The 27866-nt window shown below is 35.4% G+C and overlaps 4 protein-coding genes across 5 annotated transcripts; 2 read left to right on the top strand and 2 right to left on the bottom strand.

Annotated features, from left to right (window-relative positions):
- Positions 1-736: 736 nt before the first annotated feature.
- On the top strand, positions 737-13319 carry LOC122309118 (guanosine nucleotide diphosphate dissociation inhibitor At5g09550). The gene is made up of 13 exons (XM_043122484.1): positions 737-1084; positions 2447-2509; positions 2756-2839; positions 3502-3609; positions 3786-3958; positions 4537-4648; positions 5590-5670; positions 5754-5816; positions 11251-11352; positions 11486-11610; positions 11827-12037; positions 12676-12750; positions 13024-13319. The coding sequence occupies exons 1-13, from the start codon at positions 998-1000 to the stop codon at positions 13072-13074; spliced, it is 1335 nt and encodes a 444-aa protein (XP_042978418.1). The 5' UTR covers positions 737-997; the 3' UTR covers positions 13075-13319.
- A 1334-nt stretch (positions 13320-14653) lies between these two features.
- Positions 14654-17012, top strand: LOC122311095 (magnesium-dependent phosphatase 1-like). Its single transcript, XM_043125471.1, has 4 exons — positions 14654-14837; positions 15944-16115; positions 16300-16416; positions 16589-17012. The coding sequence occupies exons 1-4, from the start codon at positions 14728-14730 to the stop codon at positions 16757-16759; spliced, it is 570 nt and encodes a 189-aa protein (XP_042981405.1). The 5' UTR covers positions 14654-14727; the 3' UTR covers positions 16760-17012.
- Positions 17013-18658: 1646 nt separating this feature from the next.
- LOC122311094 (uncharacterized protein At4g38062-like) lies at positions 18659-22437 on the bottom strand. Of its 2 annotated transcripts, none has more exons than XM_043125470.1 (2): positions 22279-22437; positions 18659-21749 (listed from the first exon to the last, which is right to left on the bottom strand). In XM_043125470.1, the coding sequence occupies exon 2, from the start codon at positions 21712-21714 to the stop codon at positions 18916-18918; it is 2799 nt and encodes a 932-aa protein (XP_042981404.1). In that variant the 5' UTR covers positions 21715-21749; positions 22279-22437; the 3' UTR covers positions 18659-18915. The 2 variants fall into 2 exon arrangements, with proteins under 2 accessions (XP_042981404.1, XP_042981403.1); XM_043125469.1 differs by lacking the exon at positions 22279-22437 and adding an exon at positions 21986-22226.
- A 2236-nt stretch (positions 22438-24673) lies between these two features.
- On the bottom strand, positions 24674-27748 carry LOC122311267. Its single transcript, XM_043125749.1, has 6 exons — positions 27554-27748; positions 27326-27421; positions 26454-26494; positions 25915-26032; positions 25496-25576; positions 24674-24945 (listed from the first exon to the last, which is right to left on the bottom strand). The coding sequence occupies exons 1-6, from the start codon at positions 27746-27748 to the stop codon at positions 24889-24891; spliced, it is 588 nt and encodes a 195-aa protein (XP_042981683.1). The 3' UTR covers positions 24674-24888.
- Between the last annotated feature and the right edge of the window lie 118 nt (positions 27749-27866).

Genomic DNA, 27866 nt, shown 5'->3' with positions numbered 1-27866 from the left:
ATATAAATTAGTGCTCAATTATAAGTGCAATTATACTTTTCCTATTTTTAATCAGGCCAACTTACATGCATAGGCAATGGCAAGTCCTCCAAAGTACGTACTAGCCACTAGGCATTATATATACTATCATTATGCGCATGTACGAAACTCTAATATATAATATGTGGCCGGACTGTCATCCAGCAAGATCGGGCCATTTTCTGGGTCCCTTTCCTAGCTACCTGTCTCCATCCATTGAAATATATATCTATGCAACAATTTGGATATTTATATATAGAGGACTGACTACTCATGTATATTGGGAAAGCATGAGTATAAATTACAACACGTACATGGCTGTAATTAGTTATAATTTATTAACGATTATAAGGCCTTATCCTAGCTAGCTAGCTAACGATAACTGATCCATTTAGGTTTTTAGTGCTTAATATTGTATACAGATGATCATGTGTTTATACTAATTTTCAGAACATCAAGAGATTTGAGTCAAATAAATGGTTAATTTCAGAACACCAATAATATTAAATTATATTAAAGAAGCTAGCTAGCTGCATGCAGCTAGGGTACTCCTGACGCAAATGATCATACCATGAATAATACTTTTCGTGATATTCGACAAACTGGAGGAATTAAAAAAGGATAAAACCCATTGAATAAAATGATGATATTTTTATTATATATTATAATTATAAACTAGATCGATCACACGTCGTCATTGATCGATCACCTCAAATAAACCACGACAGCTAGGGTTGTTTGATCAAGCTGGCTCGTGGACGCCACACGCTTGATGTCCCGTGCGCGTAGCTGTCGTACGTCCATGCGCTAGTCTCGTTCCCGCTCAAGACTTGTTCCAAGTCTCACGTTGTATCACACACTCGAAATTAAACCGGTTCCCTCTCTCCCTGATTTTTTCCTAAAGCTAGCTCTCACCCTCTCTCTCTCTCTTTCACTTTTTGCATCAGTAATTCTTCCATTTTCTTAACTTGAATGAGCTATGGATGAAGAGTACGACGTGATCGTTCTCGGGACTGGCCTCAAGGAGTGCATTCTTAGTGGCCTTCTCTCCGTTGATGGACTCAAAGTAATGCGTCTCCTTTGTCTCTTTGACTCTTCTCTTGTTTGGCCTGTATTCGTTGTTTCTTTTTATCTTCTTTGTCCGTTGTTTTAGGTCATTGTAGTTATAAAATCATAAAAGGTAGCTAATTCTCTGGATGATCCCTAAATGGTTTGGAGAATGTCGTAATACATGATCATATATGCGAAAACAAGAGACTTTGTCAGCTTACAATTGACAATTGTTTTTATTGTTTTCAACATTGAGAATATTATTGTAACAATACTTCCTTTTGGCTGTCCCATCAAAGTTGAATGCCTCGTATCCGTACAACAGTTAGTGCACATGAAGTTCTCATCATTACAAAAGGTTTACTCAGAAACGGCAGATACCAACAAAAATAGGATTAATAAGGCATGGAGTTCTTATACGATCGATCATGATTACAATCCATCTGCCTTGACGGTGGCTTCAACCTCTTTTGTAATTTGAAATCAACTTATTGGAGATTACACCTTTTGGGTTTCGCTTTGATCGACAGGGCAGGAATATATTGCTTTCTTCTGTTGAATCTATGCAGTTGTTCTATGGCGAGTCTCATTTTTTCATATCTTGTAATATAGTATCCAATATTAGAAGGATTTCGGCCATATTGTGAAACACCAATGATGGCGGGTTTCTCAATCTTGAAAGGAATCTGGATTTCTCTGTTTGTTTTTATAACTCAATATGTGATGCATTTTTGGGGACCAGGAAAAAAGTGCCGAGAAGAAAACACAGTAATTGATTTTCTAATCTACTAATGCCTCTTTTACATCATATTATTTCAAAATTTGTTACGATTTATTGCAAAGCCAGCCTTTCGACTTTTGTTCTTAAAGGCATTATTGGGGCTCGCCCGCCTTAGGGTAAGTAACTTAAAACCTTCTTAGGTTTAGGCTGGATGGATGTTGAGATAAGATACGATAAAATGAGACATTTTTGAATAGTAATAAAATTATTTGAGTTAAGATGTTTTATGGATTTTTGAAAAAAGAAAGAAAAAAATTAAATAAAAATATTATAAGGTTAAATATTATTTATGTATATAATTTTTTAATAAAATTGTTATTTTGTGATTTGAAAAAAATGAATTATTTTTTATATTTTTTTTGGAAGTTTATGATGCTTTCCTATTGGTACTAATTATCTTACAAAATTTGTTTCCTATAGTATCTACAGTTAAACCATCTCAACTTTTACCATATTTCATGTGATTAAAGTTCTTTCATCCCATTTTTTGTGTAACTTATATGTTCCAATTCCACCAAGGATATACTTGCACTTAGTATCTTAGAATTAGCTGTTGGTTTTTGCTATCTGGCTCAGATCAGTATTAATTTGAAACAGGTATTGCATATGGACAGAAACGACTATTATGGAGGAGCCTCAAGCTCTCTTAATCTTACACAGGTTACTGTTGTTATAGTATTGCAGGCTCTTTTTCTTTCTCTCCTCTTCTTCTTTTTTTTCATTTTAAAAAATTCATAACAGAAAAAACGATTATTTGTGACGAGAATAGACTCAATTTATTAGGAAATGGTCATTTTTATAACAAATTACTGGCACATTTTTTCACCTATACTTACGTAGTCTGATTTTTTTCCCTACGTTTCTGTTTTTCTTTGTTAAAACTTTGTTTTCTCCTCTGCTTCATAGCTCTGGAAGCGTTTCAGAGGAAATGACAAGCCTCCAGGAAATCTGGGCTCAAGCAGAGAGTACAACGTTGACATGATACCCAAGGTAGCCCGTTTATCAGATGATACCATAGTGCTAATGTGATATTCTAATGCTCTTAAATTGCATCTTTTACATACTGCTTCTCAAACATCGTTAAGGCAGTGCAACAGCTGGATATAGTATCTGTATAATGTGTTTGCATCAGAATCTGTATATTGCGGATCTGTATAATGGGCATAGCAAACACTTACTAGTTATGTATAGATTTCCTTACAAAGCCCCATTTGATCCACTTCATTGTATAGAATATGACGTACTGTGTTCATATGTTAATCAAGAATGGAGTTATTATTTGTGTTATATTAATAAAAGGGCTTGATTAATGAATTCAAATGAATGCAACTTGTATCTTCTTGTTTTGGGCGTGTACTTCAATCTGTCACAACTATGTCCTTTGGTTTTGTGAATTTAAACATAATGCAACTTGTATCTTAGTGGTATGGACCATGTCCCCTTTAACTGAATGATATAAATTGATACCACGCAACTTCTGCCTTGGTTGCCTCAAAATAGACGAAGCATTACCCTGGAAATTTTTTATTGCTAAATCTTAATGGCGGTGCATTACTGCCTCGACATGAGTTGTTTCACATTCAATATGCCGTTTTCTATCCTCCCTATGTATACATATTGTGGTGAAAACCTTCTCCCGTGTGTTTTTGTAGTTCATGATGGCCAATGGTACATTGGTCCGTGTTCTCATTCACACGGATGTTACCAAGTATCTACACTTCAAGGCTGTAGATGGTAGTTTTGTGTACAACAAAGGAAAGGTACGAAACTCGTTAACAACTTATATTTTCCTCTCTCTCTCTCTCTCTCTCTCTCTCTCTCTCTCTCTCTAAGTTTGGTCATTTCCAGTTGATCCTTAAGTCCGTCATTTCCACCTCTCAATACAACATATCACTATTCTAATTAAGAGCTTATAAGGGAATATTATTTGGTCTAGATTGACAAAGTTCCAGCAACTGATGTGGAAGCGCTGAAATCACAACTGATGGGACTGTTTGAGAAGCGTCGTGCTCGAAAATTCTTCATTTTTGTCCAAGACTATGAAGAGAATGATCCAAAATCTCATGAGGGGCTGGATTTGGAAAAAGTTACAGCAAGGGAGCTTATCACGTATTTTCTAATTTCCTTCTCTTATATTACTTTCTGTACGAAAGCAGCTGAATTTACCCATAACTAAGAAACTTGCACTTGCAAAATATTTTGAGTGCAGGTTTAGCTCCTTAATTTTGCCTTCTCGTATATTTTCGAGTAGCCAAACAAGTTCGTCTTATCAATTCATTCGTTTTGAATTCCCAAAAGAGAGAAAATAAAACAAAGACCAAGTAGCGAAATGGCAGTCTTTTGTTTCAAATATTCACAGCAATGCTCCAAACCAACATTAGACATGCCTTTTTAAGATCAAATCTTACCTTTTCTCTTCGAAGAAGTTTTGTTCTAGACTATATGAATGCATACTCATGGTATTCTTTTATCATTCTAAAACATAATCGCCGATCATGGTTATATAAATTCTTTTATATCTTCATCTTAAATTGGCTATGTCTCTCTGAAGTAGTGGCTGAATATCAAGAATGTATCTGGAAAGAAGAATTTTGTCACTCCAATATAAAACTACCTTTGGTTGCTGTACTAATTCAACAATGTCTACTAAAGATACCTTAATGTATGATAATGTTTTTTTAATGTAGAAAATACGGGTTAGAAGATGATACAATTGACATTATTGGTCATGCCCTTGCACTTTATATAAATGATGATTACTTGGATCAGCCAGCCAAAGATTTTGTGAAGAGAATGAAGGTGCAATTATTTTCTCTATTATATTTAGTTATAGCATGTGCTTTTATTGGTTTTTACTGCATTCTTTGTTAATTATTTTATATCTTAGAGTAATATATGAAGATTCCATATAATCATCCATGTCTTCTACCTGATTGAGTAATATGAGTAGGTAGCTAATCACAATGTGGTGTATGCCCATGCTTAAAGAGGTATGTCAGTGATATATTTGTATAGTAATCTCAAATATCTTGACTAAAAATGTACACTATAACACCATAGAGAATTAACAAATCTACTAAACTACACTACATATGATGATAATTTGTAACTATTTCTATTGTCCTTTACTTGCTGATTAAATTACAGACATATTACTTTGAAGGTATTACAGCTTTTCATGAAATTCAAATTGAGATGAAGAGAAATAAATATAATCTATTAGTCTGATGCCTTCTGAATTATTTTAGAATTAGTATGGGTCAATATTAAAGACATCAACCAAAGTCTTGAACAGTTTTTTTTTTTTTTTTCAAACTGATTGCCATATTTAAGGACTCAGTATGGATTATCAACCAAAGATCAATGAGCTGGTAGTATTTCTTGTCATGTCAGTTATGTCATCATCTTTTGCCAGTATTATAATGGAAACTTAATGAGTGCTAGTTGTAATAACCACCAGTCTTACCCCACTAGGATTTTCAAACCAGGAAGAGAAGCCAATGCTCTACACTATGTCTAGATGACTAGATTACAGCATTTTTCTCGTAAGGGGTTCTCAAGCTTTTACATAACTGATACACTCTTAGAGTAAACCTCACGTCTGTGCTACTCACTAGTATAAACCTTGCCAGGAGTACTCTTATGAAGAAGGAAAATATATCTTTAGCTAACATAAAGCTGCTTGAGAATGATTATTTAAGTTCAACGCCATAACGTTCTCTCTCTCTCTCTGTGTAAAGCTTTATGCAGAGTCTTTGGCACGTTTTCAAGGAGGATCTCCCTATATCTATCCATTGTATGGACTGGGTGAATTGCCTCAGGTTTGGTTTTCATCTGTAACATTGTGCAAATGTGCAGAGCTAATATAAGTTGCCATTATGATTTTTTGTTTACTTGTTGGCAGGCATTTGCACGTTTAAGTGCAGTTTATGGTGGAACTTACATGCTTAACAAGCCAGAATGTAAGGTAAAATTGCCAAATCTGAGTTTACAAGATATTTCACCATCGTTTTTGTTTGGTGCAAATTGCAAACATTCAAAGGCTCACACCTAGATGGAAACTCACCGAAAATGCCTTGAGGCACAACATTTGAGAAGAGTAGGGTTGAGAATCGGACGGTCCGGACCAGATAAACCGACCGGACCGGTCCTGTTTGGACCTAACCGGACCGGACCGAATTGGGACCGGTTCGGTCCAGTCCAATTTTTAAGGGACCGAAAGGGTTCGGTCCGGGGGTTTTTCACCCCAGACAAAAACCCCCGAACCGGGACCGGATCGGACTGAATAGAAAATTAAAAAAAAAAATATTTATATATATTATTTATATAATAGTTGTATATAATTAATTATATAATTATATATAGTATAAAAAATATTAATAGTCTAATATAGACTATAGTTATACTTATATTAATATAGTTATACTAAATCACTTTAACTAATACTTCAACAATAGCTATAGTGACCCATACTAATAGTCTACTATTAATACTAATATGCTATTATATAATTTATATAGTTATACTAATCACTATAATTAATACTATGTATAGCTATATAGTATATTTATCACTATAATTAATATAATTTAATTATCACTATACTTATATTTAATTAATATATATAAATCATTATAGTTAATACTTATATAGTTATACTAAAGCACTGATTCACCATAACTAATATTATTAATATATAGCTATATTAATGGTCTAATACTATTATAATTTATATAGTTATACTAATCCTAATAAGTTAATAACTAAATCACTAGAAATATAACTATATATATTTAGTATGAATGTATTATTATATTCTTTAATATATAACTATAATATATAGTACTAGTATATATTAATATATTATAAGAGTTATAATATAAATATAATATATAAATGATAATATACTAAATCGCCATAACAATATAACTAATACTAATATATAGTTATACTAATAGTCTACTATTATATAGTTATACTAATCACTATAATCAAAACTAATATATAGCTATACAATATACTTATATAGTTGTACTAATACTATTAGTCTATTATATAGTCTAAGACTCTCAATTCTAATATAGGCTATATAGTTATAACTAATACTAATATTTATATTAATACTAATAATGTATAATATAGTTATACTAACTAACTGATTCAACATAACTAATATTACTAATATAATATAGCCAAATTGACTTACTAATAATCTAATACTAATACAATTATATAGTATTAGTTATACTAATCATAAATTCATAATAACTAAATCATTATAAGTCTATAACTATATATATTTAGTATCAATGTATTACTATAGTCTTTAATGTATAACTATTAACTATAATATATAGTACTAGTATATATATTAATGTATTAACATATTATAAAAGTTATAGTATAAATTATAATATATCATATATTTGTAAATTTATAATAGTATTAGTATAGTTAGCTTAATATGTAATATGTTAGTATTAAATCACTATAACTACATAGAGTATTAGTAATAAGAGTATTACTATTATTTAATATAATATTACATATAGTATTACTATCATTACATATAATTATTAGTTATAGTATTAGTACTAGTATAGTTATTAGTACTAATAGACTAATAGTATTAGTTATTAGTATTACATATAGTTACATATATAGTTATCACTATTACTATTATTACATATAGTTATTAGTTATAATATAGTTTTTATTACATATAGTTATTAGTTATAGTATTATTACTAATAGACTAATAGTATTAGCGTATTACTAATATATATATAATAGTATACTATATGTATATATATTAAATATATCACAATATAATTACATAAGTATTAAATAAAATGTCATTAGATAAAAAAAAAAAAAAAAAAAAGTCAACCGTGGACCGAATAGACTGACAGGACCGAATAGGACCGGACCGAACCGGTCCTGAGGGAGTTCGGTCCGGTTCAGAGTGAGAAAACCCTGGACCGAATAGGTCTGGTCCGGTTCACAAAACCTCCCCGGACCGGACCGAACTCACCCTAGAGAAGAGGATTATAGCCCTAGAGAACACCCACCTTAATCAAATAACCCAAATTCGGATGGTATCCATATAATACCTCACTTACATGCATTTGCACGTTTAAGTGTGGTTTATGGTGGAACTTGCATGTTTAACAAGCCAGAATGTAAGGTAAAAATGCCAAAATTTGAGTTTCCAATATATTTTACCATCGTTTAATTAGGCACAAACATTCGAAGACTCAAACCTACATGGAAACTCACCGAAAATGCCTTGAGGCTCAACATTTGAGAAGAGGAGTAAGGCCCTAGGGAACACCCACCTTAATCAAATAACCCCAAGTCGGATGGTATCCATATAATACCTCACTTTTTGAAGAATAAATCCATCTTTTGTTTCTTTTAATAATCTGAATTTTTTTCTCAAGTTTTATTCACAGCTAGTAATTCGTTCTGTTCTCCACATAATAATGGCTCAGCCTTATAGTGCTTCTCTGCATTTCTCTCTGCCTGCCTACTCGAATATGGTAGATTTAAGCATCCTTCTCTGAATCAGAGTACCAACCATCAAAACCTCGATTCCAGAATCATCCTTATGCTACAGAGTCTTCATTGTCGGCGGTGGCCACCTCGAGGCCTGGCACTTGCATGCAGTTTACTTTTTATTGCTTTTTGCCAATTCCCCAACTCTTTAAATCTTAACGGTCAACTCTAAATAATAGAAGTCCGTAGATGTCATTGGAGTGCTTTTCACCATTATACCGACCACAACAACTTGTTGGGAATTTGGACCTCCCAAATTCACCCCCCTTAGGATCTACCCTTTGCAGGAATAACAAGAAAAATAGAGAAATAATAACAACACAAGAAATTTACGTGGAAACTCCAAAACAGGAGAAAAACCACCAGATCCAGAGAAGAAAATTCACTATGTGAAAAATTGTTACAATCACACAATTTTTCTCCTCACCACACCCACAAAGCTATCCCACTAGTAAATCTTTAACTCTACACCTCTTCCCCTTTTACAAAAGGTTAATAGAGGAATTTAACTAAAGTCAAAAGTTACTTGGACCTCCCAAATTCACCCCCCTTAGGATCTACCCTTTGCAGGAATAATAAGAAAAATAGAGAAATAATAACAACACAAGAAATTTACGTGGAAACTCCAAAACAGGAGAAAAACCACTAGACCCAGAGAAGAAAATTCACTATGTGAAAAATTGTTACAATCACACAATTTTTCTCCTCACCACACCCACAAAGCTATCCCACTAATAAATCTTTAACTCTACACCTCTTCCCCTTTTACAAAAGGTTAATAGAGGAATTTAACTAAAGTCAAAAGTTACTAGATAAGCTTTCAACTGGTGCACTTAAACTAAGAGGCTAAGCCCCTTATTTATAACCCTAAGTTTTGCCCCTCATTTAATAACCCACCGGTGTGGGACTAAAAAGAAGCAAAACTCAACAATCTCCACCTTGCGACTTTGACTGGTCCCACAGCAAAGCTCCACCTCAATGAAGATCTTCATAACTTCCGCTATCATGCTTCACCATAAAAGCATACCCATTTAGAATAAACCAATTCCAAGCATTTCACTTCGGCCCATGTCGAAAATAACCTTGCTGAAAATTATGGTGTAACTTCCACGTTTGGCTCTCCTGGAAGTTCATCAGTCATCGACATCAATTTCCACCACACACCCTGCATCAATGCCAAACCAATGCCTGTGTGCAAACTTGTGGACCCGCTAACATTAACACATCCTCTATCATGACAACTTTGGGAATTAGCGACATGCCATGAGAATGTACATGTCTCTTTTTAAAGAGCAAAATCTTCCATGGAGAGAGACACAATATTAGCATCATTTCTAGTATCTCCATTTACTGACTTGGAGCCACTTGCCGAACCTGCTCCAGCTCTTGGACAATTTTTCTTGACGTGCCCAGATTGTCCACACTCCCAGCAGACTACTTTCTTCTTCATGGAGTTCTTCATCTTCCCATTTCCAGCTGCTACCATTACTGAGTTCTCAAGTGGAGCATTACTTCCACTACTTAGTCTTCTCTCTTCAAAAAAGATTTTACTGGTAACTTCTGAAAAAATTATTTTCTCCTTCCCATGTATCAAAATAGGTTTCATGTGCTCATAGGAAAGTGGAAGAGACCAGATGAGTCTCAAGGCTTGATCCTCATCATCAATTTTAACTCCAATAGCTTCTAGCTCAGCGACAATGCCATTGAAAACACTTAAATGATCTGAAATAGTTGTACCTTCATTCATCCACAGTGTATGAAACTGCTCCTTCAGGTACACACGATTTGATACGCCTTTCGTCTGATACAACTCTTCAAGTTTTTCCCAGAGTTCCTTTGCCGTAGATATTCCATGCACATTTGCAAGAACATTTTTGGCCAGACACAGACGTATTGCACTTGCTGTTCTCAAATCCAGATCCTCCCAATCTTCATCGCTCATTTTATATCTGCTACTTTCACCAGTCACACTAGTACCAGTGCTGACTTCATGTGTTGGTCTGCCCTTCAATGCCTTGTGTAATCCTGATTGATTCAAAACATCCTTGACTTGTACTTGCCACAAGCCAAAATTGATTCTCCCATCAAATTTCTCCACCTCAAATTTGACAAGATTTGAAGGCCTACTTCCTGACGTTGCTTTGATGAATTTACTGTAGAAATGAATAGTACCTCACTAAGTCAGTTCCCAGGAAAGATTGGAGGGTCACAATGGATACACTTAAAATTTCCAATCTCCTAGACAGAACCTCCTTAGACTGTACGTATCCACACTACCACATTAAAGCTCCACCCCACAAAAAGAACCTAGTGGCTCTGATACCAATTGTTGGGAATTTGGACCTCCCAAATTCACCTCCCTTAGGATCTACCCTTTGCAGGAATAACAAGAAAAATAGAGAAATAATAACAACACAAGAAATTTACGTGGAAACTCCAAAACAGGATAAAAACCACCAGACTCAGAGAAGAAAATTCACTATGTGAAAAATTGTTACAATCACACAATTTTTCTCCTCACCACACCCACAAAGCTATCCCACTAGTAAATCTTTAACTCTACACCTCTTCCCCTTTTACAAAAGGTTAATAGAGGAATTTAACTAAAGTCAAAAGTTACTAGATAAGCTTTCAACTGGTGCACTTAAACTAAGAGGTTAAGCCCCTTATTTATAACCCTAAGTTTTGCCCCTCATTTAATAACCCACCGGTGTGGGACTAAAAAGAAGCAAAACTCAACACAACTGACAGAAGCAATCCATATATATTGGCTTTTGCTAATACGGCTACATCTGAATTCATCCAATCAAATTTCAGTTAATATTCTATATACTGGATGATAGGTGGAGTTTGACGACAATGGGAAAGCCTTTGGTGTGACTTCTGAAGGAGAAACTGCTAAATGCAAGAAAGTCGTTTGTGATCCATCATATTTATCTGATAAGGTAATTGTCCCCAACTCATTAACAGTGCAATTTTTTTCCTGCTCAACTGGTCGATACGCAAGCCTGAATTGCCTATTTTAATTTTGAGCATCATATCTGGCTCTCATCCGGCACTATTTTCAAAATGGAACAGGTTCAAAAGGTGGGAAAAGTTGCTCGTGCTGTATGTATAATGAGCCACCCTATTCCGGACACCAAAGATTCTCACTCAGTTCAGGTTATCCTGCCACAGAAGCAACTTGGCCGCAAATCAGACATGTAAGTTTTCTGAATTCCTTTCCAGTTTCCCCGAATTTCTTTTGATAATGTCAAAGTGTGTTACAGCCTCTGCACATTTGCAACATGTAACATAAGAGTGGTTCATTCTAATAATTATATGCTTACAATTGCCCAATGCTTGATATAAAAATTAAAGGAAATTGAATTTTTTTTTTCCCAGGTACCTTCTAATGTGCTTCTTAACTCATAGTGCAGGTACCTCTTCTGTTGCTCCTATGCTCACAATGTAGCTCCAAAAGGAAAGTACATTGCTTTTGTTTTAACAGAGGCAGAAACTGACAAACCTGAGGAGGAATTGAAGCCTGGCGTTGATCTACTTGGACCTGTGGATGAAATTTTCTATGAGACTTGTGACAGATTTGTACCCACCAACAAGCATGAAGAGGATAACTGTTTCATATCTACAGTAAGTAAAATACCGCCCTATTTATATTTTGATTTTTCCAGAAAGGATAAAGATTTCCCTTATTTGCAACCTGCTAACAGCACAAGTGGAAAAAAAGGCTATGTGCCTATGCCTAGTACATGAATTTTTTTTAACGAATTTCACCTTATAGTATCGTTTTCTTATATTTAGAAATCAAGGACAAAGAAATTGCGTGTCAATTAATTTTCAAAAAAATAAAAAGATCCCATAGTTGGCCGGCAGCTAAAAAGTATATTCTGTTTATGGTATGTACAAAAAATGATTAAATCCAAAAATTGTGAACTGTAACTTAATCAGGTACAAGTGTTGAAAACCCAGTTTTTGGTGAATTCAATGACATCTTGATGACCCAAAATGTTGTTTGATGATGACTGTTGGTTTAGAAACAATTTTCATTCTCTTGTCTCATATGGAGGAATATCTGAACCTTATATAATTTCTTGTCATGTGAGGATGTGTGAGAGCCTAGACTGTCTTTCCTTCTCCTTTATGAAGGATTTTTGCAAACACATCGGTACTTCACAGAACAAGCTCATGGGTTAACTTCATTATTTCAGTGACAAAATCAGTGTAGCTTCTGTTCTTGCTTTCTTATCTGTAGAATTTTCTTCTCGCAGAGCTATGATGCGACGACTCACTTTGAGTCCACAGTCGAAGATGTGATTCAAATGTACAGTAAGATTACTGGAAAGGTCAGCTTTTCATATATCAGTATAATGTTTTAAATCAATTAGAAGGGTCATATTTGTAAATACATCTATCATGGGGTTCTTTTTATAATAATTAGTGCTGTTCATTTTACTTAATCTAGGTAGTATAGGAAGGCAGTTCAACTTCTTGATCATTTTGGTCTAAAGCTATTCTTCATATTGTTTCCATATGTAAAGCATATAAATATATAAATATATATATATATATATATATATATATATATATATATTCATCTCCCTTATTGTAAGTTTCAGGTTCTTGATCTCTCTGTGGACCTTAGTGCTGCAAGTGCTGCTGCTGAGTGAATTTCTTCCTGCTCCAAATTCCTGATCTTCAAACCTTCGTTCCTTTATTGAGAGAAGAATGTCTTTCGTTTAATGTTTGTTATGTTCCAAAATAAAATTTAGGTGCTCTTATTCAACCAACTTATTTGTGAGTTGGGATCACAATTTTTAAGATTTTACTTTCATCTCTTTTATCTGCATTTCATGCCTAGCTTTGGGTCCCTAAAATGATATAGTATAAATAATTCTTATTTTTTTTTGTTGCATATTATTTTTATATTTAGATATTTTTTTTCTAATGTATCAGTTTGTTATTCCAAGCCTGACTTCCTAAGCGCCTGACCTTGTTACTTCATCAGAAAAATCACTAAAACTTAAAGTGATGAATCTGTCTAGTATCGGTTATTTAATTTTTAAAATTAGTGTATATCAATTTAATTTTAAAACATATTTAAAATCAAATCAAACTAAATCAATTACATCTCTACAACGAGAGCATTTAAATTTGACATTAATTAATAATTTGAAAACAAGAGAAATCAAGAATTTTGACTGATCGAGGCCTAGTTCTTAGATACCTTGAGAAAAAAGTTACTGAACGCACTGCACAAAAAGGAACCGAACCTGTAAATCCCCAGTATCTGAGTGATAAGGTAAAGAGTCGCAATTCTTCTTGATAGACCGTGCTCGTTTCCGCTTTCTCATGAACATTTAATTATGTGGGTGAATATAAATACGGTTGAGTTAAATAGATTAGATTTTCAAACTCTTAATATTTAAACAATGAGTCATGATATATCATCAGTTTTAACTTGTTTAATATTAATTAATTAGAAATTATTTAATAAGATACAATTCATTTTAATCTGTTTTATATAAATAGGTTAAACCAACCTTATTAATTTATTTGATCTAATTAATATAATTTTTCATAACAATTAAAATCTATATTTATTAGTAAGCACAATATTTTTATAAAAATAATAAAACCATATACGAATAAAAAATATTAATATTTTTCAAATTTTAACCTATATCAATTATTATAAACCCAATTATAACAAATATGAACATAATTTCATAATTGCAATTTTAACAATAAAAACATAGATCAATGATACATACAGAGTGCGTAAATACCACACAATTGTTTTGAAAAAAATTAAGATTTATTATTAAAAAATTAATTTTTTTCATGTAAATTATGTATTTATTTTTTTAAAAGAGATTATATGTTATTTCTGTATTTCACGACTGTAAATATCAATTTTAAAAAATATAAATATATTGAATTATATTAATATTATAATCCAATAATAATAAAATTTATATAAATTATTACGAGTTAATTTCGGATTTGTTTATTAATCATTGATTAATGAAACAATCCATTTTAATTCGAGACTATTTATATCAAATTCAAATACACTAATTTTATATATTAAATTTATTATCGCAAATTGCCACTCGTAATAAAGCAGGGGAGGGCAGAACCGTAGCCCGTCAGCGAGATGAGGTTTTTTTAAAAAAATAAAAGAAATAACAATAATTATTTAAAAAAAAATGCGTATCAATAATACGACATCGTAGAGACACCCAGAGGGTGTGTACTTGTAGACCAGATCGGTTGGTTTAGCATCATCAGCGATATCAGAGAAGATCGGAGAAGACGAAATGGGGGACGAGAGGGTGAAGACGGAGGCGTTACAGATAATAGGAATGTTCCAAGTTCTTCCCCGATTGGTCGTCTTCGATCTCGATTACACTCTCTGGCCATTTTACTGGTATTTCTCTCATCTTTTTCTATGTTGTTTTTATATATTCTTTTGGAGTTGGGGTTACTCGAAAAATACCAGAATAAAACAAAACATGATAGCTTCTACATAACATTCTCAATTGTGGGGGTTCCATTAGGGTTTTAGGTTTTTTCTCCTTGATTTAATTTCAGAGTTAATATTCCAATATCTGTTTCCCACGTTTTCCTGGGGATCAAAGGGGATTTGTTTAAGGTTTTTGTTCAAATCCTGAGGTTTCTTTTTTTTTCAGGAAAAACAGGTAACAAAAAAAGATATTTTCATTTTTGGCCTTCTGAGTTCTAAGAACTAGTTTTTGAGTGATTTAACTCAAATAGCCTAACAAAAATGAAAAATGAAAAATGAAAGCGTGGAGGACTATTTCTAGGTTTCTATTTGTTTTCAGTCATGTTGGAGGAGGACCTGCATCATCTAGATCTTATTTATTTTATCAGGTTCAACATGGCGTGAATGATATTCAGCCATTCAATAATGGAATGATGTCTTCCAAGACCTTCCAAAATGCTTAAATCAATTGATAGTGACCTCTTGTTAGAATTGGGTATCTATTGCAATTAAACATAGCAGATTAGCAAACGGACATGATTATTTTAATTACAACATGGAGAAAGGATCTAATTACATAACTATGCCAGGTTTTTTTTAGTCATTATCTTTTATGTATTCTTCCCTGATCCAGCACAAAAATTAAGCGTTTTAGGTTGATAAAAAAGGCCGAGGACGTACTATGGTAGACATTTATCTGCTTGAGGATAAAAGGCAGAAGGAGTACTACGGCAAATTTTTATTGATGAAAAAAAAAAAAAAAAAATCAATCGAAGGCAATGAATAAATGAATAATATGCAGTTTCATGCTACTTATGGTGCATGTTCCATCTTCTGCATTTAATTTTTTTGGTGCTAGTATTAGTAGTTCTCTAGCAGCACTGCTTATTCTCTCCCAAATTGCAATTGAAACCAGTGTGAAGATTGAAAATGAATAGAAACCAGAACAAAGTACACAACCTAACAAGTTTCTCCTGCAAATGCTTGGCTTCATCTATATCTGATGTCAATTTGTTCTGGGTTTTTCAAAGTGAATGTCGCTCCAAACGTGAGATGCCATCTTTGTATCCCCATGCCAAAGGAATACTGTATGCACTTAAGGAGAAAGGGATTGATCTGGCTATTGCTTCAAGATCACCAACTGCAGATATAGCAAAGACGTTTATTGACAAATTAAGCATCAAGTCCATGTTTGTAGCCCAGGTGAGCAAGGAAAGAAATGCTTTTTGGCCCAACAATGAATGCTTTTAGCTATTTCACCTTTTCTTGTTAGCCTGCTTAGTTTGCATATAAACATACAGAGAGAAATGCCCTCCTCAAACCATTTCTGATGCAATATTTTGTTTGGGTACGATATTTAGCAGTAACTCTTGATTTAATTGTCCAGGAGATCTTTTCCAGTTGGACACACAAGACAGATCACTTCAAGAAAATTCATTCAAGTACTGGGGTTCCCTTCGACTCAATGCTATTTTTTGATGATGAGAATAGAAACATCCAAGAGGTAAAAATGGCATTCATCAAATCTTTTTGTAAAATTATTTGCAAAATTACCCTTTTTTCTCATCTGCTTGAGTGTTAGCATCTCTTCTTGAGTTGGACGTGTATTTTTTGGACTTTCTTGTATTTTTTTTAAAAAAAATCATCTCACAGTTGTTTGATGTTTTGATTTACAGGTCTCAAAAATGGGTGCAACAAGCATTTTGGTTGACAATGGGGTAAATCTTGGAGCATTGCAGGAAGGGCTTACAAAATTCTCTGAAAATCGGAAAACAGCCGAGAAAAACAGGCAGAAATGGCTCACAAAGTACTCTCAAAAGCCAAACTCATCCAATAAGAATGCATAATAATGATGATTGGCAACCCCATCATTTAACTTAGATGTGTTGTTGTATAACTTGAGGTATGCTTTCTATTGTTTCCAGTACTGTTGGTATATGCTTGTAATAGCGTTTCCATAAATTTGAACTGATATAGTAATCATAGGAAATATATTCGTGTAATAACACAAAGAAAAACTCTAAACCCAGGCATACGGACAGAATGCCACGCGGACAACATCTTACGTGGAGTAAAATGATCGTTTTTGGTTAAATAAAACTGTGCGTTTAGTTGAAGCCGAACTGCTGATGAATTCCTCCATCCACATTGAAACGATGTGTTTTACATTTTGCTTTAGATTGCTCTAACTCCCCCAGCCCTATCTCTGTGCGACTCCCATTCCCATTACAAAACTCTTAACCCTATCTACCCTTTCTGTCTGTCTGACTGTGGATTTTTCTCCAAGTTTGATTTGATTCTAGGTAACTCACTACTCCAATCTCAGTCAATTTCAATCCTATTCAAATTGGGACTTTTAGAGATTTAAAGGTCAAGACTGAAGATTGATAAGAACCCACCGAAACCGTTCTCGATTTCTTTTCCAAAACCACAATTCCAAGACCAAAACTTAGAAACCAAACAAAACTACAAAGCTCACCTCATAGGAGTAGGAAAAGAAATGGGGGATAGAATGGGGAGGAATGAGTGCTATGGTTGGAGGACAATAGAAGACATATCTTTCTTTCCTTCCTCCTGTCCTTCCTATTCTATCTTTCTTTTCTTTTCTGTTTTTTTCTTTTTTCCTTCTTTACAAATTTTGGCCCGATCATTCTTAGAAAGAGAGGGTCTGTTTGTCTGTAGTGTAAAAAGACTTTTATGTAGCCTATTTGGAAGGTTTGGGTATGGAGAGAGAGAGAGAGAGAGAGAGAGAGAGAGAGAGAGAGAGAGAGAATGGGGTGGTGAAGAAAGACAGGAGATCATGAATGGTGGTTGTTGGTTGCTGGGTTGCAGTTTTTAGCTAGACTACTTTACTTGCTTTGGAAGTTGAAACGGAAATCAGAGGAAAGTCGATACTACCAATATGACATACATCATGTTTCATATTTTTTTGAAAATAAAATAAATACGTGTTGCCACGTAGGGAGGGTGCGCATACAGACAATTTTGTGCCTGTATGTAGTAGTACTATAACACAAAGGTATGCCTCACGGTGGCAAATTGTTTGTAACGCCCAAATGAAAGGTTTAAACCACATGGCCTATATTCCAAAATGACTTATCAATGATACAATTAGAGTTTCATTGGAACTTTGTAAAGAGTAAAAACTTTTCATTTTCAAGTAATATTGGATCTCAACACAATATACACATATCATTATCATATGGGGTATCACATTATTGTACCAGTGAAAGTCCCTTCCACCTTACACTACCTTCTATACCAAGGAAAATGTGTTCGGTTTGAGGCTTAAAAATACAACAGATTGACCCGAGTGTTATTACTAAATCTATAAATTTAAAATTTTAAAAAATTAAAAAACATAGAAGTTCAACATTGTTTCCGTTTAATTGTCTATTATTTTTCACGAATTTGTATAGGATTGATCTAGGGGTAGAATATGTCGTACTCCCCCTGCCTCTGACTCAATTAATTGACACTTTCCTACCTTGGTTCTCAATATTTCTTTTAGTACCCCCTGAGTTATTCGTCAATCCTCGTTAATGCTTGCTAAGTTGGAACAATGCAAATTCCTACGTTCTTGCTCTCTCTCTCTCTGCTTCATTTATTTTGTCTCTTTCAATATATCACCCTGTGGACCTCTTATTTGCACCAGATAAGATAATCGATGGCTCACTTTAACACACTATATTTTTCTTTTAATGAGAAGAAGTAACACAGCACTTGATATTTTACAAAAACCTCTCTGAGCTTCAAACACGGCATGGCCTCTTAAGCACCGCAATTTTAAACTTTAATAAGTTCAGTTTTGAGATTGCATGTAAAAGACAATTGGCTTGTACACATCTTACAAGCCACTGGAAGATACTACACATGTAAGCAAGAAGGAAAAAAATCACATAACGCATGATGACATTCTGAAAGAAGTGACAGACAAATGATTTTTTTTTTTTTTTGTTTGGTGGCATATTCTTCAGGACATAATATTTTTACCTGATTATAGCTACCAATGGTTGACTTCTTTCAGCGGTGATCGTACATCAACTGGTTCAAATTTCTTTGCTGTGCCATAAAAATATGTGTATGCATTCTCTCCTGTAGAATCAGAATAGTTCTCACCATGCGCCATTGAATCCGTTGTGCCTCCTGTCTCTTCCTCGCAGTTCTGCGATATTCTTCCCCAAAGTTTCATCAGTTTCAGCTCCTCGGAAGAAAATTCAACAATCCGATCCGATATTTCCTCAACATAAGCTAAAATATCTCCCCTTTCTGCCAATAACTTCTTAGTTTCCTGAAGAAGAACCCCTTTTTCAAAGTCAAGCTCCTTAAATAATCCCTCCATACTCTTCTGCTCATCCATTAACTTTTGAGTTTCAAAATTGTTAGCTTCCAGTAACGCTTGATACTGCTCTGCCTGCCGTTTGGAATGAAGCAAGGATTCCTCCTCACATGCCAGTATCTTTTGTAAATTGCAGGCTTCTTTTTCTAAATTGACAATTACCTTGTTCTTCTCTTCAATCTCTAGCTTTGTCAGATACTCACTTTTCTTTATAGCTTCACCAAGAACATTAATCTCAACTTCCTTTTCTATGACCTCTCGGAAATAGGATATCGCTGCACTTTCCAGATCTTGTTCCAATGAAATAGCGTGTACTTGGAGATCTTTGATGCTCTGGTCTTTCTCATTCATGATATACATAAGCCTCTCTTTCTCTTGCTCAAAGGCTTTCTCTACAGCCTGCCTTCCAAGAACTGCAGCTTCTGCTTCTCTTCTCAGGCACTCTTGATTCAGGAAAGTAATATCTTTCTGAAAATTTTCTATTAAACTATCCTTCTCTTTGGCAATTAAGAGAATGCTGTCTTTCTCTTGAACAAAAGCTTCCACTTCCTCCGCCATGACTGCAATTCTAGCTTCCAGAGAAACAATATGTTGCTGCAGACCTTCAATTATTTTCTCTTGGTCTTTGGAAATGCCGAGAAGGCTTTCTTTCTCAGTCGTGAGCGTTTGTTCAAGCTTGGCTTGTGCAATAAGGGAAGTCTTCATTTGTTTACAGGTAGCTTTATTTTCATCAACGCAGGCTTTAAGGCGCTCAGCACTAGACTTCCAATTCTGTAACTCATATTCTAATTGCTTGGCTTCACGAGTTTTTTCAGCCAATTCAAAATTCACCTTTTTTAATGCCTCAAAAGCATCCCTTTTCTCATTTTGTAGCGCACTTTCCATCAGCATTACTTGCTCTTTCAAGCGAAGTTGACATTCAGACGATTCCTCAAGCATTTTCTTATGTTGCTGAAGCTCATCCTCCTTGGAAGCCTGCATAAATTCCAAGGACACGACCCTCTTCCTTAAGGACGTCAAGTCCTCACTTTCTTCCCCAACATCAAGACAAGATTTACTCACTTCCAACTGCCCTGTAAGAGTGGAAATTTTTTCTTTCTTCTCTTTGTCGTGTAGCTCCATATCAGTTTTCAGTTTTTCGGTGAAAGCCTCTGAAAATTCTGATCTTAAAACCAGCCATACCATTGCATTCTCTTCATTCAAAACCGCAATTTCAGAATGGAAACTTTCGAGCTCCTTCTGAAGCTCGTCTATATGTTTTTCTTTCAACCTCAGTTCAAATTTGTAACTAATAATATCCGTTCTCAACCTTTCCATCTGAAAATTCAGTTTCGGTTCTTTTCTTTTCAGATTTTTGGAAAAGTTGCTAGGCACCTCTTCCAAGCCTCTGAGCTTGTTGTGCAGTTTTGTCCGTGAAGAAGTGGCTCCCGCATTCCTAATTTGAGCATCCGGAAGCTCTTTGAGAGATTCTGTGAGTTCTTTATTCTCTTGCTGGAGACGAACTATTTGAAATTCCGTTTCTTTCGTAAGTGTGTCTTTTCTTCCAAGTGAGTTTCTCAGCCTTGCAATCTCTTCATCCCTCTGAATGGTCAAGTTCTGGATCTCCGAGGTTTCTTCTTTACACTGGGTGAAAACATCATCAAAATGTGACCGGAATTCAGATACTTGAACCTCCAGAAATTTTCTCTTGCTTTCTTCGTGAGCTAAGGCTTGGTTGCACATTTCTAAACGAGTCCGAAGACCTTCTAAGACACGAGTTTGAGCATCTAAACTCGTCTGCAATGACAAAATCTCTTCAAGCAATATTGATTTCTCTGTCTCCCACTCCTCCTTGCACAAATGGAACTGATCTTGGAGCTTTATGTGAGCTTCTTCAAGATGTTCAAACTGCTCATTCTTCCATTTCAACTTATCCCAAATATCTCTATTTTCATCCTCCAATTTAAGTATTATGTCATCTCTCTGCCTCAGTTCTTTGGCTGTTTGAGCCTTCTGTTCAGCTTCAAAACACTTCCTCTCTGTAACCAGCAAGGTTCTTTTAAGGCCCTCGATCTCCTTATGACTTGCACAAACATTCTGCTCCAATTCGTTGTTTCTGGTCGTCACTTCATCTAAACGTAACACCAATTCTCTATTTTGTTCCTCCAACTTTTGCGATTTCTCCCCACAATCAGCTCTGATTTTTTCATTTACGGAACTCAAATGCCTAAGAGATAGTTCCTTTTCATGCAAACTGGATTTCAGACCTTCTTGAATTTGCATCACTTCAGACATCTCCTCGGACTTGGCATTTAGTTCTTGGGCTTGTTGCCCAATCTGCCGCTTAGCTTCTTGGTAACTGAGCAATTGTTCATCATAGGCTCTTTTTAAGCTCTCAGAATGTTCTATTTTAAGTCGGTACTCTACCTTTAGCTTCTCCATCTCCGCTTTGACTTCGTCTAGCTCTTTACAGAGATCCTCCATTTCCCTTGCTTTTGAATATGGATTTTGAAGAATATCTGATCAAATTAAAGACGAAAGTGAGTTATCATGTTGAAGCAAACACTCATAATTTTAAGCCAATGATCTAACTCTACGCTCCTAATTGATGGTTTCCAGCGAAGGAAGGAAAGCCATTCTAGTTTATGCACTGTAGTGCTTATACATTGTCACAAAAACTCAACCCCATTTTCCAAAATTTGTGGGTACTTCCAGAAAAAGTTCGAGCATGGAAAATGCACAAAAACACACATACACAACATCAATATGCATTTGCACTTGTAAAATCAGCTCTAAATCGGTCTCGCAGAGACCCCAAGGCTGTGAATATTGGAGGAGACAAGCACAGCCTAAAATTGCAACATTTTCTGAATGGTTTGTTTCATAAACTTCCTAAGAACCCAGTCGGAGGAAACCCTGGACAGTTTCGATCTGGGAAACTGACCGGTTTTTTTGTCAGGAATCAGAAAAAATCAGAAGCGAACATAGGGAGAAGCACAAGTCATAGACCCATGAACAAAAAGATTTTTGAAGCAGAGAGAAACGTACCTATGAGCCAATCTAATTCAGAGACGCGCCGCTGGAGAGAGAGAGAGAGAGAGAGAGAGAGAGAGAGAGTCGTGGTTGACGAGCGGGAAGCAGGTTTCAAATCCGAGACAAAAGGGCGGATTCATAACAGGAAATTTCCCTTTTGCACCCCAAAACAATTATTTATTAAAATTGCTTCTCAAAGAGTCAAAATCCTTAAATAACATCCCAAATTATTACATATATTCATTTTTCATCCTAATTCCTACATCTCTGTCAAACCTAATAAAAGCCCAACATATTTTAAATGAATTTCTGAAATGTCCTTCCGTTAATATTAAAATCTCTGCTTTTCATGCACAAAAACTACTCGTAATTTGTCCAAAGAATTAAGAACTTGAAAGAACGTGCGGGCGCGCGCGTATTTGTCACACGTCTGCAATAGAGATAGGAAGGCTTCTTGGGTTGAGTAACAAGAAGTAGTAGTTGAGTTTATTTGCTTGAGTCTTGTTGATTGGGCCTTGGGCCATTTATTGTTAGTTATATTTTGATTGTGGCTTTATGTTACCGTTGGAGTAAGTGGCCTGTGGCCCAAGAGAGAGTCATATATGTGGTAGAATGAGGGACTTGTAAGGGAATCCAGAATCATTAATGAAAATATTTTTCTATTTTCTTTTCTCTTGGAGGCTGGGTCAACCTCAAATCTGACCATTTTCTTTACATTTTTTCTCATATTTTTTAGTTATCCAAACACTACTTATTATGTGTGTTACAGTATTCAAGAATAATTCTTCTACATGTACGTTCATTTTCGCCTGTAAAAATATAAGAGTTGGGAATGCTAGGATATTGGAGTACTACCCACCAACAGCGATAAGCAGTTTCTAGTTGACAGTTGATGACATGATCAGTAAAATTGGTATCCCCATGGTCTCAAAATGTGAATATTGTGAAGAGGAAAAGCTGGAGGACCTCAACCATGTCCTAGCCATAGGTAAGACTGCAAAGGCTTTATGGAATAGAGCTTCAACACAGGTGGGAATGCCTTTTGATCCCCAAAAAAAATGGAAGGAAAAAATAAACCTATGGTTTAGGCGTGCAGGCAGATCATCTCAAAAAGGACTCCTAATTGGTCTCATTCCCTCCATATTAACATGGTCTCTTTGGCTCTGGCGATGCAAAGCAATAATGGAAGCAATTAAAGCATCAACTGAGTCCCTGTGGCAGTTGGTCAAAGCGGCCATTGTTTGGTGTGGGATTTTTCTAAAAGCTAGAAATAAGTCAAAACCTGGTGATGAGGAAATACTGAAAGCTATGTGCATTCCATCAAAGGATCCGAAAAAGGAAAAGAGTGCAATTAGTGACCTTGCGCAAGTCGACAATGGACTGGTGCAAACTAAACGTCGATGGAAGCTGCCGAGGAAACCCATGACAGATGGGGGCTGGTGGGGTCTTAAGAAATGATCAAGGTAAAATAATCTTAGCTTTTGCTCTAAGCCTGGGTCACAATACTAACAACCAAGCAGAACTTATGGCCCTACTTCACAGACTAAGGTTCTGCAGAAGACTTGATCTAAGGAAAGTAGAAATAGAGCTAGATTTCCTTTTGGTTGTGCAATGGCTGGAGAAGAATAAGGTGGGGATTTGGTACCTGGAGGATTTTTGGGAGGAGATACAAGCCTTAATCACAACCATGCAGTTGGTCATAAGGCATTTGTACAGAGAGGGCAATGCAGCCGCCGACTTCCTTGTTCGCTGTTTGCCTCCGCAATTAATAGAGTGGATGTGTGTGGGAGACCTGCCTCATCTTCTCAAAGGGATCTTGAACATAGATAGACTAGGATTGCCATATATACGAAGATCGTTTCTTTTGTTTACTCTTCTTTTGTGCCAACGATATATATTGTTAGTCTTCACCTTTTGAAAGTGTACATGGGTTTCCTCTCCTTTTCTGAAGCTTTAATACATATCCCCAACTGCTGGGTTTTATATTAAAAAAGAACAGAAAAAGCAGTTTCTAGTTGAGATCGTGGAAGGAAGGGTGCGTACTATTTTTAATTAGGTTTTACAGTTACTGGAAATGAAAAATAAAAACGGTCTTTGAAAATTAAAAATATCTTTCAGATGATTGGTGATGTGCCAATAGTTTGTTGTTCCAATCCTTTCGTTTAACTTTTCATCCATGTTTCACATCAGAGTTTGGGCAATAGAACAATGCACTATACACATAAGATGCCAAAACATAGACTTTGGAGCATATAGGGAGCATCAAGCGCTGTCTTCCATGGATACACAATGTTGCTCGAAAATGAATTCCAGGGATACAAAGGATAGAGCTGCTGGGGTCTCTCTCTCTCTCTCTCTCTCTCTCTCTCTCTCTCTCTCTCTCTCTCTCTCTCGTTTAAATAACTAGCAATTTCCTCGAGAAACATGCCTCTTTCCCATTAAGTATACTGTTACACACAAAATTTGGACTTATTCCATACACACAATCCCATGAAGGCAACTAACAATTGTACACAATGAAACTGCATGATCGTATGACGATACAAATTCAAAGGACTGATTTTCCAGACTCAGTTCCGTTGCCTTTGAAACCTGAATGTGTTTGGACTACTCAGGCAAATAGTCTTAGGCCCTCTCTGCAACAAGCAATTGTTCAAGTTCCTCTCTACGCCGCTCCAATTCCTATAATTGTCAGCAAAAGCAAGTCAATACAGAGTTTCTGCATGAAATCAACATGCATTCAATTGAAGGAAAGGACTGAGGAGTTAACATCATTCCAAAGTACATGTATACAATTAGACAATCAACTGCCATTAATTCTGGTAAAGTGACTTGATTTGAGGTTGTGTATCTTTATGCCTATTTTACCAGTCAACAGGGCCTTCAGGGGAATCCTGCCATAAGTTCAGAAGATATGAAATCCTAACCCTCCAAATGCTATCACCTTAAACAGCATGGTGGAAAGTGGATTTATTGCAAACATTCCCCAATAATTACATAAGCCTACTATATTTGTATGAACGCTCTAAAATGTCCCATCATTATGCGTCCTGAATTATCAAAGAATTTCAATTTTAGAAGACAATCAAAGGTGGAAGTAATTGCAATTAATTTCCCTCCATGTTTGCAGTAGTGACTAGTTTCTCCTGTTTCACACATAAATCTACACCATGATTAAACCCTGGTAAATTGAAATGAAAGATCCTATACACACAGTGATGGAATAGCTTACTTCCAGATCCTTGACAGCTTGGTCCCTTGTAATCTCCTGTTGCTGCCGAACACGTTTGAGATGCCCCATGCATAGGAGTCCCTTGGAGTTGGAACAGGAATCAAGTAATAAAATTATTACTTAAAGAAATTAAAAACTTGAAAGGGAACATATGCAAAACTACAAGCTCTGAGTTCATTCATTCCAAAGATGTCTTAGATTTCAAAACTCAACTAAGACACATATACATATAAAAGTAAAAGGACCCTTATACATCATATTCATTAGTCAATTAATTCTTTAACCTCAATGCAGCAAGAAATGATTGAATAACTGGAGCAAATTAGAAACCTATTGGAACTGACTAAGAAAACGAGGGAAAAACACATGCTCACACGCATGACTCCTGAATTAAAAATTTGTGCTTTCCATTTTCTTACCGAAACCAAATAGACTGCACCACAAGCAAGAAGCATATAACTTGATATGTTTTGAAGAAGAACAAGCGCCTTCCGAACCCCAGTATAGTCAGGGAAAGCTCTTGTCATCACTGCAACACTGAAGAGAAAGTTCTAATTCAACAACCAAATAACATTTTTCATTTGTTTTCCAGATTGTGTATTAATAAAAGTACCTTATAGGGAAATTATAATGATTTCTTGAGAGTTCTACCTCATGTCCAATAATATAGTTTATCACACCCTCTATCATAGTCATGCGTCCTTCTTATCTAGTTTGGTAATGGTTATGATTCATGAATGCGTTTAGGTACATTCCAGATTAATTAGTCTAAGCCTGTTTCTGTTTGGCACTGGGCTCAAATCAAATTCAACTCACCATCACAAAGATTAAAGACAAAATTTTAGGATTTGAAAATTTGACTCAGGTTTACTTTAATTGGGTTTGAGAGTTAGACGCTGTCAGGAGAGAGGATATACAGGTAGACAAAATCAAATTTATTATGAAATTGAAGACATACAAGATCTGCAGCATACCCCTACCAACCCAATACTCCAACACCTGCAAAATGGTGACAGATTTTCAATAAGATCAGTGATCTAAAAGGTAACATATGCACTGTCCGAAAATTGGATTTCATGAAGGTCCTTGAATAATAACCTAATGTCCTAACACATGCTTTGATATGCTAAGTAAAACGACCAAAGAGTGCAAGGTGTCATCAAGCAACATAAAAATTTAAGGGTAATGATAGACTTACCACTCGTTCACCACTACTTTACTAGTGTATTTGTTTTTTCTTTATTTTCTTTTAAGTATTTTTTTAATATATTTAATCATTAAGAAAAAATTAAAAAAATATATAATTTTACTGATAATCACTTTCTTAATAAAAGAAAAACTTTTTAAAAATTAAAAAAAAGTAGTAGAAGAGTAGTAAATTAGTGGTAAGGGTATCATTATTCAAAATTTAAATGGTTTTTTGACCAAAGATGACAACAATATGTCAAACTACTTGGGGAGATCAAATTTATTGTCATTAGCTGAAGAGCAACCACGCTAGAAAGCTGAGCTAACTGCCATCTCAATTTGTTCTCCAGAAAGTAAGTCATCACTTGAAACAACGCACTCGTGTCCATTCGTTCTTTCCCTAACAATATGTGTGAAGAATACGAGGGTATCGTAATTAACAAAGTGTACACAGAGGAAATGGTTAAAAGATATGGAAGCAGAATCGAGAATTAGGAAACACATGGAAAGTCCGAGACAAAATCGCTCCAAAAAAACAACGAACACTTCAAGCTTCAACTTCCAATTCGAATTCCTAGAACTACGCTTAAAATTCAAATTACTTAAAAATAACAATTCATATCGCAAATGAACAAATCGAACCTTCCAGAGCTTGAGAATGAATCCCCATTCTGTCTCGGCCAGAACCACAAAGAACGCAATCACAACGGCATAACACCGGAATATCCCATCGAATATCTGCAATTACCATCAAATAACCACTCAATATTTCACCTGGGTGTGGAATCAAATACATAAGCATGTACACATGCGCGCGCGGACATATATAGACCGCGACACACCGACAGCAAAAAGAGGGAGAGGGACTACATCAGATCCTTCCTCGAAGGATCGAATGGCAGACATAAGGTTGACGGCTATGCAGAGGATCGCAGTGAGAGAGGTTATGACGCTGAAGCCCCTACAGACCAACAGGAAAGGGTCTGTTCTGACTCTCAGTCTAACGGTGCCGCTCGTAGTAGGAGATGTCCTCCCCAAGCTCTCTTCCTCTTCGTTTCTCGGCATTTTCTCACACTTTCTCAGCTCCTAGGAAGAACAAAAACCCTTTTTCTGCGCAGGAAAAAAAAAGATTCGTGAAAATCCTCAAACTTGCGTTGGAACGATTTGGAGCGGCGAGGTTCTG

This window comes from Carya illinoinensis, chromosome 5, assembly GCF_018687715.1.
Source record: "Carya illinoinensis cultivar Pawnee chromosome 5, C.illinoinensisPawnee_v1, whole genome shotgun sequence".
NCBI classification, from domain to species: Eukaryota; Viridiplantae; Streptophyta; class Magnoliopsida; order Fagales; family Juglandaceae; genus Carya; species Carya illinoinensis.
This window is presented reverse-complemented; position numbering and strand designations above follow the sequence as displayed.

Bases quoted from the DNA above. Each gene is read 5' to 3' on its own strand.
- LOC122309118 (XM_043122484.1), top strand. From the start codon at position 998: ATGGATGAAGAGTACGACGTGATCGTTCTCGGGACTGGCCTCAAGGAG. The intron at 1,085-2,446 runs GTAATGCGTCTC...AATTTGAAACAG, and splicing joins TCTCCGTTGATGGACTCAAA to GTATTGCATATGGACAGAAA. The intron at 12,038-12,675 runs GTAAGTAAAATA...TTCTTCTCGCAG, and splicing joins ATAACTGTTTCATATCTACA to AGCTATGATGCGACGACTCA.
- LOC122311095 (XM_043125471.1), top strand. From the start codon at position 14,728: ATGGGGGACGAGAGGGTGAAGACGGAGGCGTTACAGATAATAGGAATG. The intron at 14,838-15,943 runs GTATTTCTCTCA...GGTTTTTCAAAG, and splicing joins ACTCTCTGGCCATTTTACTG to TGAATGTCGCTCCAAACGTG. The intron at 16,417-16,588 runs GTAAAAATGGCA...TTTGATTTACAG, and splicing joins AGAATAGAAACATCCAAGAG to GTCTCAAAAATGGGTGCAAC.
- LOC122311267 (XM_043125749.1), bottom strand. From the start codon at position 27,748: ATGCCGAGAAACGAAGAGGAAGAGAGCTTGGGGAGGACATCTCCTACT. The intron at 26,033-26,453 runs GTATGTCTTCAA...CTTTCTCTTCAG, and splicing joins AGGGGTATGCTGCAGATCTT to TGTTGCAGTGATGACAAGAG. The intron at 25,577-25,914 runs GTAAGAAAATGG...TCCAACTCCAAG, and splicing joins GTGCAGTCTATTTGGTTTCG to GGACTCCTATGCATGGGGCA.